Below are 24,139 nucleotides of genomic sequence, written 5' to 3' on the forward strand. Positions count from 1 at the left end.
TATATATATATATATACATATGTAATGAGTTAGACCTATTTCTACTCTACTAGAAAACCTGTGTAAACATGAGGGGAACTGACTTGCATGTATCCACTAAAATTACTTTACAACCAGTTGGTTAAAAGTAATTGCAAAAAATAAATAAAAACTCTAAGCATCATATGTTGGCAAATGCCACTTATCTCATTGCAGTGATATTCATGCATTTATAAAGTCTATAAACCCTTTAAGGGGCTACTGTACTAAGCTACAATGCTGATATTTGTTATTTGTATGTGCAGGCCAAACTGTTTTCAGATTGTGGTTCAGCACTTTAGTGAAGAGCAGTACATTTTCTACTTTGCTGGGGATACACCTGAGCAGGCACAGGTACACATCACCTCATTTGTGTAACTTGGACAGTACAACAGGCTTTGTTTGCACTGCACCCAACTCTTGATTTGATTTTCAGATCCAATCTTTTCCAAATGTAATTTGAAAGCAAACAGATCTGTTTAATCAGACTATGTAGTCAGTATCCAGTATATCTATATGGGTTGCCAAAGTAATGACTCCAGTGTCTACTACAACAATTTAAAGTAACTGCCATTGTTAAAAGAGAGGACAAAAAAATATAGAAAATTTGTCTCTTGTCTTGGTACTGAACTCATGAGACAACATAAGCTTCAGAGGCATTACTGTATTTTTCAGATTCATATAGCTGCTGTGTCCAAAACCTCTTGTTGTTGTTATACTGTGCCATGAATGCCACAAAATCAGCTATGGGGAAGAGAGAGCAAAAATGTATGAATTTGCACATAGCGGTAGACACTATTTCACAATGTATATGACATTACAGATGCCAAATGATGATGAAAAACTACTTTAAATTCGATCTGGCCAATTAGAAAGGAAAGTATTTCCACATCCGCTTTTAATTGGATTTGAAACCACATGTAAAAATCTTGTAAAATCAGATTTCATGGCCGATAAAAATCTGTCTGAACAAAGCTTGTCAATTTGTAAATAAATGCTAAGTCTTTCTACCAATCATGTGTCACACATTCACAGGAATGGATGAAATGCCTGCAGACATTCTGCAATAACCTTAGGAAACCCGTACAGACCACATCCAACAAGCGTTTGCGCCAGGTAAGATAGACTAGCTATTGTGTGTCAAGTCTCTCTTTTTTCATGAAACGGTAGCTGCAGTATCCCTCTCATATCTTAATTATGTGAGTGAAGGTGTTCAGATATGTTTAAATGTGGCATAAGGGCCACAGCTGAGCTCTCTAGATGCTGGTGAGAATGTGGATGAAAACCCTTTACAGAGCACTTGATCTCCTAGAGAGGCCATTTACACTCACCGGACAATTTATTAGGTACACCTGTACATCTACTTATTCATGCAATCATGAATAAGTGTGGCAGCAGTGTAATGTATAAAATCAAGCAGATGTGGGTCAGGAGCTTCAGTTAATGTTCACGTCAACCATCAGTATGGGGAAAAATATGATCTTGGTCATTTAGACCATGGCATGATTGTTGGTGCCATATTGGCTGTTTTGAGTATTTATGTAACTGCTGATCTCCTGGGATTTTCATGCAAAACAGTCTCTAGAGTGTAAAGGGAATGATGCGAAAAACAAAAAACAACCAGTGAGCAGCAGTTCTGTGGACAAAAATGCCTTGTCGATGGCAAGGAGAGTTGCCAGGCTGTTTCGAGCTGACAAAAAGGCTATGGTAAGTCAAATAACCCTTCTGTACAGTTGTAGTCAACATAATAGCATCTCAGAATGCACAACATGTCAAACCTTGAGGCGCATTGGCGACATCAGCAGAGACCACGTTGGGTTCCTCTTCTGTCAGCCAAGAACAGAAATCTGAGGCTACCATTTGTGTACCTCATCAGGAATTCAGATTTGTCAGGCCAGGCAATGCTTTTCCAATCATCTACTGTCCAGTTTAGGTGATTCCCAGGAGATCAGCTGTTAGATAAATACTCAAACCAGCCCGTCTGGCACATCAATCATGCCACGGCCTAAATCACTGAGATATTTTTTTTTTCCCTATTTTGATGATTGGTCTGAACATTAACTGAAGCTCCTGACCCATATCTGAGTTTATATATTACACTGCTGCCACTCGATTGGCTGATTAGATAATTGCATAAATCAATAGATGTATAGGTGTACCTAATAAAGTGGCCATAGAGTGTAGACTGAAAGAACATTGTAATCTTCATTACCATTGGGATATTTTTGGAAAAGGATGTCCGCATGTTATCCGCTCATCTCATCACTTGTTCATTACAATTCATGGCAAAATCAAATTTTCATCTGCTGTTCTCTGCTTTCAGGTTAGCAGTTTAGTTCTTTATGTTGAGGAGGCCCACAAACTTCCCATCAAACACTTTACCAACCCCTACTGCAACATCTCACTGAATAGCGTGCAGGTGGCAAAGACTCACCCAAGAGAGGGACAGAATCCTGTGTTCACGGAGGAGTTCATATTTGAGTGAGTTTGTTTTGCCTGCCCTGTCTCTCAAAACTGATTTAGAGGGAGATTGTTTGGTTTTGATTTACCTTTCCTCTCCCTCAGTGATCTGTCTAGCGAAATCAACAGATTTGAAATCAGCTTAAGCAACAAGACAAAGAAGAGCAAAGAAAGTGACATCTGTGAGTATCATTGTCTGGTTGTTAACGCAACTGAATGAAGCCAACAACCAAGAACATATAATTACCGTACTTTATTTCTTTCTGTAATGCCTCATGTTATAAATGAAATGTGGGTTCAACACAAGCTTTGCTGACTGCATTTATGGCATAATGTCAATAATTTGACACATTTTGAAAAAAAAAAAAATAAAAAAAATATATATATATATATATAGAATAAAATAAATATGAAAAATAAAAATTGAATACAGAGTCTGGGGCAAAATGAAAATTGAATGTCATCACCAGCAGGTGGGAGTGTCTTTAAGACCTAGCCTATACAATCTAGAGGGGGTCAATTAGACTATGTAAAATCTTACATTGCATCAGACGCACCCTTGCATCTCTAGATGTAGACTTGATGTTTTTTAGAATCCTAGTCCACACTCCTTCCTCCAATACCAAGCCTAAATCTTTCTCCCATAATCTCTTAGAGTAGTTGAAGCTCCATTTAAATATGTCCCCTTTCTGCTGGTCAGTGGATTGTGAGGGAGGTTAATATGCTTGGTGACCTATATGAGAGTCGAGTTTTGAGATCCTTTGACAATATTATTCAACATTTTAGGATTCCCAGACCACAGTTCTTTTAGGCATTTACAGCTGCTCCAAAGCGGCATATACTCTGGAAGTGGTGATTACTTTTATCAATTATAAAGGTCATGAGGCATCAGTGTATTGCTCCCTGCTAATTCAGAGTCTGGGGTATGGAGCTTCAATTTGTATTGTTATCTTGGGACTACTTTTCTTGGTGGATAAACTTTGGGTAACGTGTAGAACGCAACAGTAGTGTTCCGGACTTAAAAATCTCATTAATTTTCTACTTAGACCAACATTTTGTTATAGACTTAAACTATCAACAACTAAAAATCAATAATCGGATATTTTTCCATTGTTTTTAATTTGATTTTGTCATTTGCTGTGCTTCATGATATGTTTTAATTCATGTCCTAAATGGCAAAAAAAAAAACAGAAACCCTTTCCCCTTATTAATAGACATGAGTGAGTGATGTGATATTGTTTTCAATTATGTTTATCCTGTACATATCTGCTAACATCTAAAAAACGTAAAGTCTTTGAAGGTTCATGAAACCCCAAAACACATTTTGGGGTTTCATGACCCTTTAAAATCTTTAGGTACACAGTCTTGTACCTTTTGTCTATTTGTCTGATTTTGAAATACTGCGCTTCAAATCAAAGTTTGTAATGTTGCAGTTTACCTTGTAGCTAGTTGGTTTGGTTCATGGCATATAACTTTTTTATGAAGAATTGTATGAAATCTCTATGAAAAAATGAATATTAATATACTTCTGGAACCAAGATGCCAAGATGAAAAAGTGGCCGGGCACTGTTGCGCTTTATTAGCCAAATAATTCCTTTGAGTGGTGTTTGCGCCAATTAAACCGTTAACAGTTCTTCTGGTATCCTTGCATATAATTTTATCGATTTTGCTGCCGTTACATGGTCATGTCATTGAAGTTGAAAATTTGGATAAAACTTTATGCAGACAAGTGAAGTCAATTTAATCACACTAGTCTAATGCCAACACTAATAATGTTTGGCTACACCTTTGATATTTGAATGTGTATTGCATGGCCTAGTGTATCTCTGTTGCAAGTGCCATACTGTTTAGTGCTAATTTTTGTTTTTATAAAAAATTTAGGACGAGACAAAATTATATTCTTTGGTAATTGATATTATGCCACAAATGCTATCATAGAGCCTGCCTAGTACAAAACCAGGAACAGTCTTTTATGCAATTCACAGAAGAGGTCACTCCTTTTTCTTGTACAAGTGCAACCTCTGCTGGTAGTATGTGGAAAGAAGCATGACTGCTGCTCCTCTGTCATTTGTTTCTCTTTCATATTTTTCCAGTGTTCATGCGTTGCCAGCTGAGCAAGCTGCAGAGGGGCCAGATGATAGATGAGTGGTTTCCTCTTAGCTCCTATGTGCCTCTGAAGGGTATCGAGCCAGGCTCTCTCCGCGTGAGAGCGCGCTACTCCATGGAGAAGATCATGCCTGAGGAAGAGTACAGTGATTTCAAAGAGGTGGGCGTAGACATCACCATTTTGGAAGTATAAAAATCATGAAAAATGGCCCTGTTGCACAAAAGGATGGATTTCATTGTACTTTGCTGTCAGTGCCACCAATTGGGTTTTTTCATGGCCAGACATATGTTTATTCCTGCTTGCCCTTAAAATCCTCCCCTAAACATTACCCTAAATAATTGTTTAGGGTAATGTTCTTTATTCCAGTGAAGACAAATCTTAATGCTATGATATTGTAGAGAATTGTGTGCTTCCAAATTTGTGGCAGCAGTTTGGGGAGGGGCTTTTTGTCTGTTCCACAAAGCCCAGTCCTGAATACTTTTGGGATAAATTGGAACACCAATTGCAAGTTATCGGCCAAACATCAGAGCAAATTACAGAAGACACATTCAAACATCTAGTTGTAAACCTTCCTAGAAGAGTGGAAGCTGTTGGTTTTGAAATTAAATGCTCAAGCACATATGGGTGTGGTATTTTGGTGGTAGAGTGTACTTACTTTTTAATTGATATTGGGGATCTATACAGTACAGTAAATCAATTGTGAATTAATTAACTGGATTAGTTATGCAGGCACTGAATAAAATCCGGGAATAATATCATGCATTTTCAGACAGAATAAACCTTGCTGGTACTAGTCCTAAAAGATCTCTCTGTCCATTTCCAGCTCATACTGCAAAAAGACTTTCATGTGATCTATGCACTGGCTCACGTGTGTGGGCAGGACCGCACCCTGCTGGCCAGCATCCTGCTCCGAATCTTCAGACATGAGCGAGCTGAAGCCCCATTGCTGAGGACGCTGAACGACCGAGAGATTAATATGGAGGGTAGGGCTCATTCCATTTACTAGTCACTGTTCAATATTTAACAGCGAACAGATGTCACTGCTGCATCGAGACTGCACAGCATTCCTCATACTTGTTCATCATTGTTCATCTGCATCACTCTTCTCATGTTGATCAGTTGAAAGTCTGCAGTATATTAAGAGTTGAGTTGTCACAATACTGGTATTGGTTGTATAGACTCAAATGTACACATCCAACTGTAGTAAAAGTTTGGAATATCAATATTGATTTGGTTAAAACTTGGTTCATGAATATTAGGGTTAGATTATATAAAGGAAGCAAGCAGTGTCACTGTGACCTATTTAATATTCACAAGTTAAAGGTGCAGTATATAAGATTCAGAAACCCTTGTTATTAATGTCACTTGTGGCCTTTAAGTGAACTGAAGCCATCTTGCTCGTGCTCGTGCACACACACCATAGGGATGCGAGCATCAGCCAAAACAATGACGTTATGTTCAAAGAGACAATGTGATTCACCGACATCATGCTGACAGATGAGCTAGCATAATTAAAATTACACAGTTATGAATATTTTACAACAAACTTTGAGACTGAATATTATATTTGACTCTCCAGTGCTGGAACAGGGCTAAAACAAAGTGTGGATATAGGTCTGACTATCCAAGACTGTAGTTTGAAGTAATCACTTTTCTTTGCATGATACATTGACTGCATTTATACGATAGCCTATGTTGGTGTTAGCTAGCTATTCTAATATATATGTACAGTCATGTCCATAAATATTGGGACATCGACACAATTCTAATCTTTTTGGCTCTATACACCACCACAATGGATTTGAAATGAAACGAACAAGATGGTCCCTTAAAAAGTGGGAGGCACTTATACAAACTTTTGTAATTCCTACACCGTTCACCTGATTTGGACGTAAATACCCTCAAATTAAAGCTGAAAGTCTGCCGTTAAAGCACATCTTGTTCGATGTCCCAATATTTATGAACCATGACTGTATGTATATGTGTGTATGTATATGTGTGTATGTGTGTATATATATATATATATATATATTATATAAATTAATAGCTGTATAAATTTGGTGTATGATGACAGTATCTGTTTATAAAATAGACTACATTATAAATATGTTGACAATTCAGTATTGATGTGGTTCCATCAGAGCTGTCATTTTGATATATCGATGCACTGTTGTTTTATAATAGTAGAATGAATATATTTTCTGTATAACCAAGTCACGTTACACTAATGAATGGGTCTTTGCATTATCTTGAACATTGTCTAGCATTCATTTAATGTATTATTGTAGTTTAGCTAAAATTACACAGATAAATCCTTATGAGTCAAGTCAAGTCAAGTGGTTTTTATTGTCGTTTCAACCATATACAGTTAGTACAGTACACAGCAAAACGAGACAACGTTCCTCCAGGACCATGGTGCTACATAAAAACAACAAAGGACCAACATAGGACCACATGAGACTACACAACGAAATAAAATACCTATATAAACTACCTATATATACCTATATAAAGTGCACGTGCAAACATGTGCAAAAAGTACAGGACAGTACAACAAATTACTGACAATGAACAGGACAATAGACACAGTGCAGCGCCGACCAGTACTCAGTAGTGCAAAATGATGACAGTTTCTAAAATGTAAACATAACATACTATGAGATAATGTTCTATGCACATAGCAGTTATTGAGGTAGTAGACAGTTATAAAGTGACAGTAATTAAAGTGCAACTCAGGACACGTGTGTGTCAAACCAGTCTCTGAGTATTGAGGAGTCTGATGGCTTGGGGGAAGAAGCTGTTACACAGTCTGGCCGTGAGGGCCCGAATGCTTCGGTACCTCTTGCCAGACGGGAGGAGGGTAAAGAGTTTGTGTGAGGGGTGTGTGGGGTCAGTCCACAATGCTGGTTGCTTTGTGGATACAGTGTTTTTGTAAATGTCTTTGATGGAGGGAAGAGAGACCCCAATGATCTTCTCAGCTGTCCTCACTATCCTCTGCAGGGCTTTGCGGTCCAAACGGTGCAAGTCCCAAACCAGGCAGTGATGCAGCTGCTCAGGATGCTCTCAATAGTCCCCCTATAGAATGTAGTGAGGATGGGGGTTGGGAGATGTGCTTTCCTCAGCCTTCGAAGAAAGTAGAGACGCTGCTGGGCTTTCTTGGTGATAGAGCTGGTGTTGAGGGACCAGGTGAGGTTCTCCGCCAGGTGAACACCAAGGAATTTGGTGCTCTTGACGATCTCCACAGAGGAGCCGTCGATGTTCAGCGGAGTGTGTTCACCTTGTGCTCTCCTAAAGTCAACAACCATCTCTTTTGTTTTGTCGACATTCAGGGACAGGTTGTTGGCTCTACACCAGTTCGTCAGCCGCTGCACCTCCTCTCTGTATGCTGACTCGTTGTTCTTGCTGATGAGACCCACCACGGTCGTGTCATCGGCGAACTTGATGATGTGATTCGAGCTGTGCATTGCTGCACAGTCGTGAGTCAGCAGAGTGAACAGCAGTGGACTGAGCACACAGCCCTGGGGGGCCCCAGTGCTCAGTGTGACAGTATATTTGACAGTATATTTCACATGCTTTGCAGTTATGTAAACTTACCAGTCCAATAAGAACACCAATTCAGGGTCAGTTTTGATCCCCAAAACCGAATGAAGGTCCCTCTAGGAATCAAATGCCCTCTCTAGTTTTCACTCAACCACGATCACATTCCACTTAGCCAGACTGGATTCAGTAGATACATGTTGTTGTTTTTTTTGTTTTTTTTGCTTACTCAGAGATTGTGTAGGAGTCTGTGTTGTGCTGGGAGCCAGACGTTTGCTGGATTCAGTCTCTAAGATAACGTTACCTAGTTTTGCAGTTTGTTGTCGCTGTTGAATAGCAGCTAATAATGTCTGAGGCAAGGCTATCGGGAGCACACATAAACATCATATTCTTTGGTTTTTCCTTGCAAAACTGACTTGCTCCTTTCGGTCTACAGGTTTAAAAGGCAACCTAGGAAGTCCGGGAAGGGCTATTCACACATTGAATAGAGCATTCACACATTGGCAAAAAAGTGCAAATATTACATGAAAATGGTTACATTTTGCACATTTAAGACTTTGCTATTACTGCCCTACAAAGGCAAAACAGAAAACATGATAAAACTATAGATTTTATCAAATTTGACTTATAATTGAAATCTAACTCTGTCCTGTTACAAATGTTTGTCTCAACTTTGCTCAAATTCAAAATTTGATGGTTTAAATGTTAGTTAGGTGTAGTTTCTGCATTTCACCTTTGTAGGGCAGCATAGGTTCATAAATTCACCATCAGTGTACCAAATTGAGTCTATACAGCCGAAAATGATTGTTAATAATTTTGGGACCCATTTTGGGATTCACTTTATATTTTTTGTTTTTAACTGCTATGTACTGAATCATTTGATACAATGTACATATTATTAACATTAGGGATGAGCAAGAGGACTCTGGTACCATGGACGTGGCAGCAACGATCGATCATAAAAATAATCGATAGTGATCACGCATGATGTGACTTTTCAATTAATTCAAAATCCAGTGACAATTACCTGACAACTAAACACAGACTTATCAAAGTGGGAGCATATTTTTAATTTTGAGATTGATTATGTTGTGACTTTGAGGGGTCAAATGACTATCAGACTTCTCATGGCAAACAAACTGATAATACACTGCAATGCTATCGTTACAATAATCAAAACAAAGATAGTGTAATTAACTGTGTTTTGAACCCGTCTCAGTAAAATGTTTGCTAAACACGCTTTATTATCATGTAATGTAAGAACTTTGATGTAACACACACCTGCATCTCGATGAAATTAATGAAGATTTCAGCTCAAGTTTCCAAGTTAGATATCCAATATAAAGTGTCATTCCGTTGCACTTTCCTCAGTTGAATGTTGGAAATTCAGACTCTCCGAGTTGTATGGAACATTAATCACAGCAACAACAATACAGAGTATGCAGCTTTCCTCACAAGAGCGAACATTTGGACACACACATACACAGCAGGCGAGTGTTTCAAACAGCTAGACAGAGCACAGTTAAATGCAACACAATGCAGCATCTTCAAAACTGAATTTCAACTTAACACGCATATTAAAACGCAATGTTATGGCATCTCCTGTTATTTGAAAATAGACTGTTCAGACAGTCACAAAACAAACTGGTGCGCACTTACTAAGATTACTACGATAACCTGAAAGATGGACACGTTGTGCACATTCTTTCAGAGTTGGGCAGCGAATCTTCACATAATGACAAAATATGATGCATTATATTTTGATTATGCAATCTTTTGCACATTTTGTAACATACTGTAAGCCCGTTTATCGGTCCAATGACGGTCTCCAATAATACGGGTGAAGGTCTCTGCGCGTTACAGTCTTTCTTGTACGCAACACAACAATATCAAATGAAATACGTTTTCTCTTATGTATTACCTCATTATTTCATCTGACTCCATAAATGAAAAAGGTTTTTAATGATATCTGAGTATCATTAAAAGTGAGCGAATGTTTGATTATTCCTTTAACTCTTTAATTATATTTTACCCGTTTAGATTAAGAAACTATGTCGCTTTGAGGTCCTCGCGTGTTTTCTCTACACCGCGGGTCTCACGATCACAAGCGGCCAGTATTGGATCATCAAACAGAGGTAATTGCTATATACCTGAGATCGGTCACGTTCAAGTTAACACAATCAAAGATACTTCAGTATAGCCCCCATGGAATTGCATACACTTGAATGTAACTTAACGTTTTCTTCAGTAGAGGTCACGGCCACTATTACAGATGTAAGTTGACCAACATAACTTCTCTTATAATAGCTTTGGATTGGCCATGCGTGGTTTCCCACGTACACTTATCTGGAGAAACATCAAATTAAAACAGAGGTAAGACACCCAGATTTAGATTGGTCAAGCAGCTTTTGCTGTTCTAAACGGAAATTCCCTTTTTGTCTTTGCAAACCAAGTACACTTGAATCGATGCCAAATATTAGTCGTCACTAATCTGACGCAGACTTGCGGTAACATACGAATCGTTTAATCTGTTTGGGAAACACAATGTCAGAGTCAGTCAGAATAAAATCAAATGTTGACAATTTATTGATCAGGTAACATAATCAATTCATCAATTCCAATTAGACATTGATAAGTCAAAGTTAGACATTTTATCAAAACATAAGAAATTCGAATTGCATTCACCTGAAATAAACTACAAACAGTAAACTGTTTGGGATCGTCTGATTACAGAGAGCCCTGAGCAATGTGTCGCCTCTGCTTAAATACCCAAACCATGGACAAAGGGGATTTTGGGAGTGGTTAGGTTTGGAAGTCCTGGGGACATACTTCATTAACATACAAGCAGGGATGGAAATAGACCTCCAGAATTATAAAGCATTTGGCAAAGACCTTATAACTTTGCTGTCATTAAGTTTACAAACCTGGGAATAAGAGCACTATACCAGACGCACTGAGACATTTTAAATGATTCCAAACATGTTACACTAGTTACATTATTTGTATACATCAGATATATACTTTTGTTACATACAGATCTTAGGTGATTCTGAGCTGAATGGGGGAGAGAGGAGAGAATGGGACGGATGTGGGAGGGCGACAATGATGGGAGGGTGTGAATTTGCAGTCTCCGCTCAGTGGGGTGTGGTGCCTCAGGAAGAGATGCTAATTGCGAGAAAGTTAGTTTGGTGATTTTCTCAAAGATCATACATTTGCTCTTTGCCTTTGAATGCAAACACATTGGCACCCTGCCTTACAATACTATTTTATATTAGCCTATAATAATGAACGGATGATACACTGGAACAATAAGACACAATGCAGCCACCATAGACATATGTCAGACATGTTATATGTACAGTTATGAACGTGATTGCATGGAGTACTCGACGAGTACTCTAATAGACAAAATGACCAAAATGCCCATCCCTAATATACTAAGATGTGTTGTTGCATTGCACTTGCATTTAAAGTACCTGCATTTAATTGCATCTTTAGTTACACTGTAGTGGCACATGTGAATCTTGAGAATTGTGCAGAACAACAGGAGATGTACCGTATTTGCTGAATGTAAGTCACGTTTTTTTAATTATCTGAAAGGCCATGCGACTTATGGTCCGAAGCAACTTATATACATAATTCATACTTGACTGTCGGCTGGTCAAACACACGTGCATCAAAACAGATGAAAACTTCTAAAAATCTAAACTTGCCCCAAACTTGTAGTAAATTCGGCACAGATAATTTTCACATGCAAATGAGCTTTTGATTTTAAATTTGCAGCTCTTCACCTGTAGTTGTGAACCTCCGGCAAATCTTTGGCAACAATGGACAATTTGCTGCAAAGCTCATTTTCATGTGAAAATTATCTGTGCCGAATTTACTACAAGTTTGGGGCAAATCTGTAGTGGACTCTGTATTGTTGTAAGGGCAGTCATACAAATGGTAGACTGATTTTAAAGTTGCCAATTCAGGATGTTTTTCTTTAAAGTAATTTATGCAACCAGATTAAAGGGATATTTCACTCCAAAATGAAATTTCTCTGAAGAACTCACCCTCATTTCATCCCAAATGTATATGACTTTCTTTCTGCTGAACACAAATTAAGATTTTTAGAAGAGTATCTCAGGTTCATACATTGCAAGTGAATGGTGACTAGACCTTTTTGTAGCTCCAAAAATCACATAAAGGAAGCAAAAGTAATCCATATGACTCCAGTGGTTAAATTAATGTCTTCAGAAACAATATCAGGTGTGGTTGAGAAATAGATCAAAATGTAACTAATTTGTTACTCTAAATCTCCTCTTTCACTTTCACATCTGAAAGTGGAGATCTAGAGTAAAAAAGGGCTTCAATATTGTTCATTGTTCTGTCACCCACACCTAACACATCGGCTCTGAAGATATAGACTGAACCACTGGAATCATAGGATTTCTTTTATATTTCCTTTGTGATTTGTGGAGCTACAAAGGTTTGATCACATTCACTTGTATTTTATGGATCAACTGAGCTGAGATATTCTTTTAAAATTCTTTGTTTGTGTTCAGCAGGAGGAAGGCATCATACACTTCCTTGGTGGCATGAGGGTAAATAATGAGTGAATTTTCATTTTTGGATGAACTTTCCCTTTATGTAATATATATATATATATGATTATTGTTCCAACAAACTCTAGTCTGCTGTCAAACACAACTGCCCACAAAATGACATATCACACTCGCAGTAAAAAACATTCAGTCAGTGAAATGGATAAGTAATACATTGCAAAGAGGGTTGCATATATGAGAAATAGCCAGTCGCTAACGTTAATGAAAGAATAGAATACAACAGGCATATTGTTTTACTCACAGACTAAAAGCCGTTTATTTGTGCACAGCATAGATTTAGAATAGAATAGAATAGAATCCTTTATTTTGGTCACACATTATACACACAGTTTTTTTGCATATATACAGTGAAATTTATTTGTTTTCACATATCCCAGCTAAGCTAGTGTCAGAGTGCATTTACAGATGTTATAAACAGATGTGGCTTACTTGTCGCATTTGTATCATGAAAGATAAATAGAAAATGAGAAACTATTGCATACGGTTACTTAAAGCAAATTCTCCCATTTAAAACAAGCACAATAACACTGTGATACAATGTGTAGATTTTGAAATGCTGTCTGTGTGGTTTTCTTTTCTCTCAACAACGCGATTTTAACCAGGTGCGATTTATTGTTGGGTGCGACTTTATTTCTGGAAAATATGGGTAGTTACACAATTAATACATTGTATTGTATGCATTTTAATGTTTGTGCATAGTATTTTAAGAGACTTAATGTAAATTGTGACCTGATATAATCTTGGATTTTTAAAAGTGCAAGTACATCGGCATCAAGTTCTGTTGGGTTTGTTCTGGTATTGCAGATGAAGCCACAACTCTCTTCCGTGCCACTACTCTAGCCAGTACTTTGATGGAACAGTACATGAAGGCCACAGCCACACCTTTCGTTCAATCACGCCCTCAAAGATACCATACTTAAGATCATGGAGAGCAAGCAGTCCTGTGAGGTAATGTAATAACATGGAGAACTTCTTTTTTTGGCAAAATGTTTCTACTGGACATGTCACGTTCCATTTTACCTCAGATTTTTAAACGTTGACTCAGGATTTCTTGTATGGAAACCTGACTCTTCACATTGGTCAGGTTTGCATCCAAAAAATCTGAATATCACAATGAATACTGTTTGCGAATAAAGCAGCGTTTGGAGGGACCATGTGTTCTTTTAAGAAATTAACATTGTAGCTATTGGGGAAGCCATTTTAAGGCTCTTTTATTAAATGTAATAAATTACTTTGGGTTTAGTGCATGCAGACAGAATGCTCTGACGAACTTCGCATTTGCCAGCAATTAGCGGCAGAGTCTTATGTCTGGAAGCCTGAACATGCCAGACAGTTCCTATGAGGTACCGGTATTAGTTGCCAATCATTTTGATGACTACAGCATTTCAGAATGACCAGAGCAACATTTGAGATGCTATGCAATGATATTGGTCTGCTGGTTAGTCCAATTATGAATTATTCTGTAACATGACTTGTTACGTACGAATCTTTCTTTGATCTGACTCCTCCATGGTTTGAGCATGTCTTCTTACAGAATAAAATAATTATTCACCTCATTTTGGAAATTTTATTCAGATCTTAGTGTTTCCATGTAGCATTTTATACAATATCCAAAAATGTACATTGAAAAATGTGAATAGAAACCCAGCTGTTGTCTTTGTGTTCAGTGTGTCTAATCCAAAAGCAGCAGCATGTTCTTTCTGAAGTCCAAGCCCTGTGCAAAAGTACTTTTGTGAAGTCTTTTATTTTGGTTAGTGAATTGACTAACTAGCAGTCAGAAGCTCAATCCTTTACCCTCATGCGAAGTGTTCTCTGGTCACCCTCTGTAGCTGAACCCATCTAAACTGGAGAAGAATGAGGACGTTAATCTGAACCTATCTCACCTGCTCAACATCCTTTCGGAATTGGTGGAGAAGATCTTTATGGCTGCTGAGATCTTGCCTCCGTAAGCACAACAGCTCACCATCCCATACTGATTTATCAGTAATGAAGCTCTATGGATGTGGTGCTCTACTGTGTATATTGATTGTTCATACTACAGCCGTGGCCAAAAGTATTCAGTGATATAAATTGTGTTTCGCAAATTGTTCTGCTTCAGTTGTTGTGGTGTTAATTCAAATTGTTTCTAGATTATTCAATGATCAGATGCATTTTAAATAATTGCATAAAGCTTCACTGGCCAAAAAAATTAACTATCACAAAAACTAATTTCACAGCCTGGCACAAAATGACCATCATCATTTCACTAATTATATCAGCAGCACCTGGGAAAGTGTGAACGAGTCAGGTGAAACACTCTATCATTCTGATTGGATTATAAGAGTAGACTGATTGCTATAAAAGGAGGGAAGACGTGCTTCCAATCATTGTGTTCTTGTTAGCAATGGTTACCTCAGAGAAAGGACTTGCAGCCATCATCGCTTTGCATCAAAATGGCCTCACATGCAAGGACATTGCTGCAAAGAATATTGCACCTGAAAGAACCATTTACCGGATCATCAAGAACTTCAAGAAGAGAGGTTCAACTCCAGTGAAGAAGGCTTCAGGACATCCCAGAGTGTCCAGCAAGTGCCAGTACAATCACCTCCTGAGGAGTCAGCTATGGAATCGTGTCACCACCAGTGCAGAGCTTGCTCAATATTGGCAGCAGGTTGGTGTTAGTGCATATGCACAGTAAGGCGAAGAATTTTGGACAATGGCCTGGTGTCAAGAAGGGCAGCAAAGAAGCCACTTCTGTCCAAGAAAAACATCAAGGACTGACCTGAAATTCTGCAGAAAGTACAAGGATTGGACAGCAGAAGACTTGTTCAAAGAGATTTTCTCTGATGAAGCCCCCTTCCGACTGTTTGGGACAACTGGAAAATCGATAGTCCAGAGAAGAAAAGGTGAACATGACCATGAGTCCTGTGTTGTGCCAACAGTGAAGCATCCTGACACCATCCATGTGTGGGGTTGCTTTTCATCCAAGGGAGTGAGCTCTCTCACAGTTCTGCCCAAAACACTGCCATGAATAAAGAATAGTATCAAAACGTCCTGCTAGAGCAACTTCTCCCAATGATCCAGGAGCAATTTGGTGATGATCCGTGCATTTTCCAGCATGATGGAGCACAATGTCACAAGGCTCCGAGTGGCTCGGAGATCATTTCATTGAAATTTTGGATCCGTGGCCAGGCAACTCCCTGGATCTTAATCCCATAGAGAACCTGTGGTCAATCCCCAAAAGGCAAGTGGACAAGCAGAAGCCCACAAATTTTTATCAATTCCGAGCACTAATAAGGCAAGAATGGATGGCCATCAGTCAGAATTTGTCCCAGAAGCTGAAATCCAGCATGCCAGAGTGAATTGCAGAGGTTATGAAGAACAAGGGTCAGCACTGTAAATATTGATTCTTTGCATATATTGAATGTTTATGCCAATAAAAGCCTTTCAAACATATGATTGTTTTCCAGTATACCATAGAAACATTTGAAAAATGAATCTACAAATAATGAATCAGCAATTTTTCAAAACACAACATTTATGTCACTGCCAAAACTTTTGGCCACAGCTGTATGCCATGGTATGGACAACAACATGTATATGGGTAGTTGACAGAAAATGTTTAAGTACTGGGGTAGAATGTGCTATAATTCATCTAAAACTGTTTTAAACTACATTTTGTCTTTTTCTTTTTTATCATTATCATTTATTCAGCTTTATAATCTCATTGAGAGACTACATGGAATTTGTATTTTCTTGTACTTTCGAAAATTCACAGGACCATTTAAAGTGAACTATCAAAGGCAAAAATATCCAAAAATGGTGAAGAACTTAAAAGAAATATTGACAAGTTACGTGACTTAAGAAATACTCATACAGTATCTCACAAAAGTGAGTACACCCCTCACATTTTTGTAAATATTTGATTATAACTTTTCATGTGACAACACTGAAGAAATGACACTTTGCTACAATGTAAAGTAGTGAGTGTACAGCTTGTATAACAGTGTAAATTTGCTGTCCCCTCAAAATAACTCAACACACAGCCATTAATGTCTAAACCTTTGGCAACAAAAGTGAGTACACCCCTAAGTGAAAATGTCCAAATTGGGCCTAAAGTGTCAATATTTTGTGTGGCCACCATTATTCTCCAGCACTGCTTTAACCCTCTTGGGCATGGAGTTCACCAGAGCTTCACAGGTTGGCACTGGAATCCTCTTCCACTCCTCCATGATGACATCACAGAGCTGGTGGATGTTAGAGACCTTGTGCTCCTCCACCTTTCATTTGAGGATGCCCCACAGATGCTCAATAGGGTTTAGGTCTGGAGACATGCTTGGCCAGTCCATCACCCTCAGCTTCTTTAGCAAGGCAGTGGCCGTCTTGGAGGTGTGTTTGGGGTCGTTATCATGCTGGAATACTGCCCTGCGGCCCATTCTCCGAAGGGAAGGAATCATGCTTCGCTTCAGTATGGCACAAAACATGTTGGCATTCATGGTTCCCTCAATGAATTGTAGCTGCCCAGTGCCGGCAGCACTCATGCAGCCCCAGACCATGACACTCCCACCACCATGCTTGACTGTAGGCAAGACACACTTGTCTTTGTACTCCTCACCTGGTTTCCGCCACACATGCTTGACACCGTCTGAAGTAAATAAGTTTATCTTGGTCTCATCAGACCACAGGACATGGTTCCAGTAATCCATGTCCTTAGTCAGTCTGTCTTCAGCAAACTGTTTGCAAGCTTTCTTGTGCATCATCTTTAGAAGAGGCTTCCCTCTGGGATGACAGCCATGCAGACCAATTTAATGTGGTGTATGGTCTGAGCACTGACCCACCCCTTCAACCTCTGCAGCAATGCTGGCAGCACTCATACGTCTATTTCCCAAAGACAACCTCTGGATATGATGCTGAGCATGTGCACTCAACTTCTTTTGTCAACCATGGCTAGGCCTGTTCTGAATGGAACCTGTCCTGTTAAATCGCTGTATGGTCTTGGCCACCGTGCTGCAGCTCAGTGTCAGGGTCTTGGCAATCTTCTTATAGCCTAGGCCATCTTTATGTAGAGCAACAATTCTTTTTTCAGATCCTCAGAGAGTTCTTTGCCATGAGGTGTCATGTTGAACTTCCAGTGACCAGTTTGAGGAAGTGTGAGCGATGACACCAAATTTAACACACCTGCTCCCCATTCACACCTGAGACATTGTAACACTAACAAGTCACATGACACCAGGGAGGGAAAATGGCTAATTGGGCCCAGTTTGGACATTTTCACTTAGGGGTGTACTCACTTTTGTTTCCAGCGGTTTAGACATTAACGGATGTGTGTTTAGTTATTTTGAGGGGACAGTAAATTTACACTGTTATACAGGCTGTACACTCACTACTTTACATTGTAGCAAAGTGTCATTTCTTCAGTGTTGTCACATGAAAAGATATAATCAAATATTTACAAAAATATGAGGGGTGTACTCACTTTTGTGAGATACTGTATATACACCACTCTGTTCATGTAGTTCTTTACACACTTTCTTTAAGTTACAACAATTTAAATGCTTGCCAAACTGTTCATACAGCCCTGTCTATATGGTTTTACACTGTTCACACAGATAGTTTTGTTCTACTGTATGTTGAGTTTTGCCTTGAAGCTTCATGGTTGTCTTTCTCCTCTCTTAAGGACACTGAGGTACATTTACGGCTGTCTGCAGAAGTCAGTGCAGCAGAAATGGCCCACCAACAATACAATGAGGACCAGGGTTGTGAGGTAACACATTGTCAAGCTGCATTTGCATACATTTACAGAAGAACATGTGGTTAATTTTATTTATTTTTTGTCCATCCTACAGTGGTTTTGTCTTCCTGAGGCTCATCTGCCCTGCCATTCTCAATCCCAGAATGTTCAATATCATTGCTGGTAAGTGCACAGCTGCATCAAAACCTCCCTCTGCCGGATGCAGAGGTCAAGTACCTACTCAGATAGCGATTTCTTTATACACCTGTAAGTGCTTCAGCCACAAAGAAGAGCACTTAACAGTCCAAATAAAGGTATAAACATGAGTGACTAACAGTTGACAGGATTTTGTATTTGTGTATTCGGTTTCGTTTTATGTGACACTATGGCTGTGTTCAGAATAGAATTCTACTACAGTCAAAGTCAGAAGTTTACATACACCTTAGCCAAATACATTTAAACGTTAAAAGTTTTTCTCAATTCCTGACATTTAATTGTAGAAAACATTACCTGTCTTAGGTCAGTTAGGATCACTACTTTATTTTAAGAATGTGAAATATCAGAATATGAGTAGAGAGAATGAAAAATTCAGATTTGATTTTTTTGTCACATTCCCAATGGGTAAGAAGTTTACATGCACTTTGTTATTATTTGGTTGTATTGCCTTTAAATTGTTTAACTTGTGTCAAATATTTTGGGTAGTCTTCCACACATTTCCTGAGTCAGGTTTGTAGGCCTCCTTGTTAGCACATGTTGTTCCTCCCACAATTTTTCTATGAGATTGAGTTCAGGTCTTTGTGATGGCAACTCCAATACCTTGACTTGTCCTTAAGCTGTTTTGCCACAACTTTGGAGGTATGCTTGGGGGTCATTGTTCATTTGGAAGACTCATTTACAGGTGCAACTGAGCTTTAACTTCATGACTGATGTATTGAGATGTTGCTTCAATATATCCACATAATTTTCCTTCCCTATGATTCCATCTATTTTGTGAAGTGCACCAGTCCCTCCTGCAGCGAATCACCCCCATGCTTCATGGTTGGGATCGTGTTCTTCGGCTTGCAAGCCTCATCCTTTTTCCTTCAAACATAACTATGGTCATTATGGCCGAAAAGTTCCATTTTTGTTTCATCAGACCGGAGGACATTTCTCCAAAAAGTAAGATCTTTGTCCCCATTTGCACTTGCAAACTTTAGTCTGGCTTTTTTTGGTGGTTTTGGAGCATTGGTTTCTTCCTTGCTGAGCAGCCTTTCAAGTTATGTCGCTATAGGACTAGTTTTACTGTGGATATAGATACTTGTCTACCTGTGTCCCCCAGCATCTTCACAAGGTCCATTGCTGCTGTTCTGGGATTGATTTGCACTTTTCACACCAAATTACATTCATCTCTAGGAGACAGAATGTGTCTCCTTCCTGAGTGTTATGATGGCTGTGTGGCCCCATGGTATATATATACTTGCAAACTATTATTTGTACAGATGAATGTGGTAACTTCAGTCATTTGGAAATTGCTCCCAAGGATGAACCAGACCTCCACAAGTCTGGTTCATCCTTGGGAGCAATTTCCAAATGACTGAAGTTACCACATTCTGAGGTTATTTCTGAGGTCTTGGCTGATTTCTTTTGATTTTCCCATGATGTCAAGCAAAGAGGCACTGAGTTTGAAGGTAGGCCTTAAAATACATCCACAAGTACACCTGTTAGAAGCGAATTGTCTAATTGTCCAAAGGCTTGATATAATTTTCTGGAATTTTCCAAGCTGCTTAAAGGCACTGTTATCTTTGTGTGACCCATTGGAATTGTGATATAGTCAATTTAATGTGAAACAATCTCTCTGTAAACAATTGATGGAAAAATTACTTGTCATGCACAAAGTAAATGTCCTAAACATGTGCCACAACTATAGATTGCTAATATGAAATCTGTTGTGTGGTTAAAAAAAATTAGTTTTAATTACTTTAACCTTAGTGTATGTAAACTTCTGACTTCAACTGTATACTATACTTACTAAAGGCTGAACCACATACAATTCACTTTGCCTAAATTTAAAGACAAAAAAATAAATAAATATGTGAAACCATTGCTATTACAAGATCAACATTTAAATTGTTCAAACATATGACCTCAACATCACTTTGTAAGTGAACAGCACCCAGTTATCATGTTAGAAAAGGTTATATTGCATGAAGTACATTTTGGGATTGTATGAATAAACTATATATGTTCTAGTTTTCTGTCTTCGAAACATTAATTATTTGTGCATTAATAACTTAATTATTAAGTTGACATTCGATTTTTATTTTCAACAGTATCTTTAAAATTATTACATTCGTCAGAGATGCATTTTTTTTTTTTTTTTTCCAGTTCTTTTCATTTTTACATTTATGGATTTCAAAAAATACTGTCAATGACTATTTTTGACAATATTTTTAACATCCACAAGACTGATTCCTTGAATTAGACACACCCCCTCTTTCCAAAACCCTGTCCTCTACGGATACTGTGGAGTCTAACACTGGGCAGAAGAGCATCTTCTCGTTTGTCAAACACAGCAGTTGCAAAATAGCACCCTGAAGTGACAACCGTTATGAATCTGAATATGACTGGGATAAACCTGAATATACCACTTCTACTACTACACTATGAGAATGTGCAGAATGATTGATTGGCAGAAATCACATCAAAGTCTTCTTCTAGGCTGATCAAAGAATGTGACTGACTTGCAGTTTTACAGTTTGTGCCATCAGAGAGACCAGTAAGATATCTCAGGACACTTATTTCAGAGGTATCTTTCAGGAAGATCCATTCCATAAAAATAAAAACACTTACAGCACCCTTAATACTTGAGTATACTAATTTTAAGCTTATGTCCAGTATTTTGGGAGATCAGGTTGAAGCAAAGGATTTGTCACATTTAATTAAGGGGTGCTCCATGCTATAAAGCTGCGAAGTAGTTTATATGTATATTTTTTAAATAACTAAATGTTAATAGATTTTAAAAACTCTTTGGTTACAGTTTGGTCTGCTATACTTTACATTATACTTAAATATTTACATGTTCCGTCTACTAAAATGGCTTGCCATTTTATATAATTTACTAAAACAGGCAAAAAAGGACTAAATTAAAATAACAAATTTATCAAAAGATTAACATTTGCATCACAGCCAGTTTAGTGCAATATTATGGACTGTTGGACTATAAAATGTGTTTCTTTGCAGACCCTCCATCATCTACTGCTGGTCGAACGCTTACCCTGGTGGCCAAGTCTGTGCAGAATTTGGCCAACCTGGTGGAATTTGGTGCCAAGGTATTTTTGTTTCCATGAGCTATGCATATAGGTGTCAAAAATTGCTATGAATAATACAACAGTAGTGGTTTTGAGATGCATTTATTGTGATTCATTTTTGTTTGCAGGAGCCCTACATGGAGGGAGTGAATCCTTTCATCAAGAACAACAAACAAAGGATGATCATGTTTCTGGATGAGCTGGGGGTAAACTGCCCTACATCCAATTTTAAACCAGCCTGTGGCTTAGATGATGTACTCAGTGAGTGGGTTTCTTAGAACCTTTTCTCTGTGCCATTTCCCCAGAATGTTCCTGATCTCCCAGAATCTATTGAGCACTTTAGGACTGATTTGTCCCGTGACTTTGCTGCACTGCATGAGATCTGTTCTACACATTCTGATGAACTCCGCACCCTCAGCAATGAGAGAGGAGCACAGCAGGTAGGTTTACCTAGTGATACAAATTAAGAAATGTTACAGTACATTGAATGCACACAAGCTCTGTTCTAAAAATCAGTGAGCTGTCTGGCTGCTCACTGCCTTATATGACAGTATCGTAAGTGGAATTGAATGCTCTACATGGGCAGAAACTCAATACAGCCGAGATTAATTACGAGATTAAGATATTTAGAGACGTTGAATTTTAAAAGATATACATAGCAAAATGGTTATGATTTAAAACAGCGACTGTGTTAATTCACTTGTGCAGAAAATCATATTTGGTGATGCAGAGATATAAATGGTTTTGACTTTAGAGTTAGTAAGATTTGGTTAGTTCATCTCTCATTTGTTCCGCATCTTTCTGCAGCATGTGTTGAAAAAGCTGCTGGCCATCACTGAGCTCCTACAGCAGAAACAGGTGCACTACGCCCTGTCCAACAGCAACAGGTAGTTCCACCTCAGTCTCTTTGTCTGTCAGTTTGTCTCCTCCATGGAGTAGCCAATGGGACCCCTGCATGCTCCACCCTCATCATCATGTCAACTCCCACCCTCCCCACATCTCCCATCACCCTTTTGTCCATGCCATGAGAACTATGCAAACTGCAACGGCTGGACTCTGAAGTCCGATACCAATGACTTTTGAAATCATTCTCCCAGATCATCTGGTTGGACTGTTCTCAGTATCTTGGGTACATATCAATCCAACAAACGGGTCTAGCTAATGACCCACAAAGTCCACAGATTAATGGACTTTGTTATTTCATGTTATTAAATACCAGTTGCCAAAGTGTATCTCTTTGTCTGCTTGATCTGAAAGTGAACTGACACAAGGCTGCAGCAATTCTTGTCTATAACTGGATAATGAGCTATAATGCTTTTTATACTGTAATTTGTTACTGATGTACTTGGCTATGAATATGCTAAATGTGTTCAGACTAGTGTTCTTTGTCCTTTTCCCTGCTCCATTTAGTTTGAATTGTGTTGTAGACTGGATTTGTTTTTTTTTACCATTCTCAGAGAGTATGATTATTTTATATCAGAACAAATAAATTATCTTGCTGGAATCATGAGTATATAAATTGAGGTAACTTGATTTGTTTTCCATATTGTACAATGTTTTTGATTGGTTGAGTATTCCCTGAGACAAATTCAAAGCCAGACATGTTCTCAGGAGAAAACGTTAAAGATGTTTACAGCAGTGAAATTTACAATAGAACAGATTGTATCAGGAATGCATGCACTTATTAAACATGTTTTATAAAGTATTGACTGGTGTCTGTCTCAGATCAGCCTGTGTAATCAGCTGTTGGTATTTTGGGGAATGTCTACATTGCTATTCAAATGAAGCACATTTTAATAGATTATATTATAAAAGCATCTAAATGGCCAAATGGATTCCTGATCTATTACTAACTTTGACCAAGGCATTTAACCCCAGTTTGTTGTAAGGTAGCAGTCTCTGTATTATGAAACTCCTAGAATTAAAGGGTCTGTAAATGACTCCGTTGCACAGCCTTTAGGGAGTATAAAAGAATGTCACAAACTATTTTCACTAAAGAAAAAGGTTTACATTACAAAACGTATCTCAGCTGAAGTATTTACAACCTTGATTGGCATGAAGTGCATCCTCTGCCAGTGGCGTCAAAAGTGCAATCACTACATCCTCAAAGCATCATGAAATGCCAATGCACAGTTCTCCAAAAACCACAGCTTTAAAAACATACTGAAGAATTTTCTTGTCACTATGCATCCAAACCCTCTGTCATCTGTCCACTCATGAAATTCCTGTGGCAGTCAAGAGTATTGTGCATCTAAGGACCAAATAATAAGTTCTAACTTACTGCTTCAGTAATCATCTGCCTTTTCTAATATGATCGTCATCTTCATATCCGTGTTTTCTTTTCCTGGATGACATGGACAGAAGAAAGTGTTCATGAGGAGCTTTCATCAGAGCACCATAAACCATTCTCGTC

General features: G+C 38.4%; 1 protein-coding gene across 1 annotated transcript in view; it reads left to right on the forward strand.

Annotated features, from left to right (window-relative positions):
* LOC127642962 (ras GTPase-activating protein 1-like) overlaps positions 1–23,666 on the forward strand; it is a 76,344-nt gene extending 52,678 nt beyond the window's left edge. The window contains 15 exon segments of the mRNA XM_052125434.1: positions 285–372; positions 1,054–1,134; positions 2,342–2,499; positions 2,584–2,660; positions 4,572–4,744; positions 5,409–5,568; positions 13,534–13,619; positions 13,621–13,677; positions 14,559–14,674; positions 18,386–18,472; positions 18,555–18,622; positions 21,659–21,747; positions 21,855–21,932; positions 22,032–22,166; positions 22,534–23,666. Coding sequence (XP_051981394.1) covers positions 285–372; positions 1,054–1,134; positions 2,342–2,499; positions 2,584–2,660; positions 4,572–4,744; positions 5,409–5,568; positions 13,534–13,619; positions 13,621–13,677; positions 14,559–14,674; positions 18,386–18,472; positions 18,555–18,622; positions 21,659–21,747; positions 21,855–21,932; positions 22,032–22,166; positions 22,534–22,617 — 1,537 coding nt within the window. The 3' untranslated portion in view covers positions 22,618–23,666.
* The last annotated feature ends 473 nt before the right edge of the window (positions 23,667–24,139 follow it).

Source organism: Xyrauchen texanus, chromosome 4, assembly GCF_025860055.1.
Source record: "Xyrauchen texanus isolate HMW12.3.18 chromosome 4, RBS_HiC_50CHRs, whole genome shotgun sequence".
In the NCBI taxonomy this organism is placed as follows: domain Eukaryota; kingdom Metazoa; phylum Chordata; class Actinopteri; order Cypriniformes; family Catostomidae; genus Xyrauchen; species Xyrauchen texanus.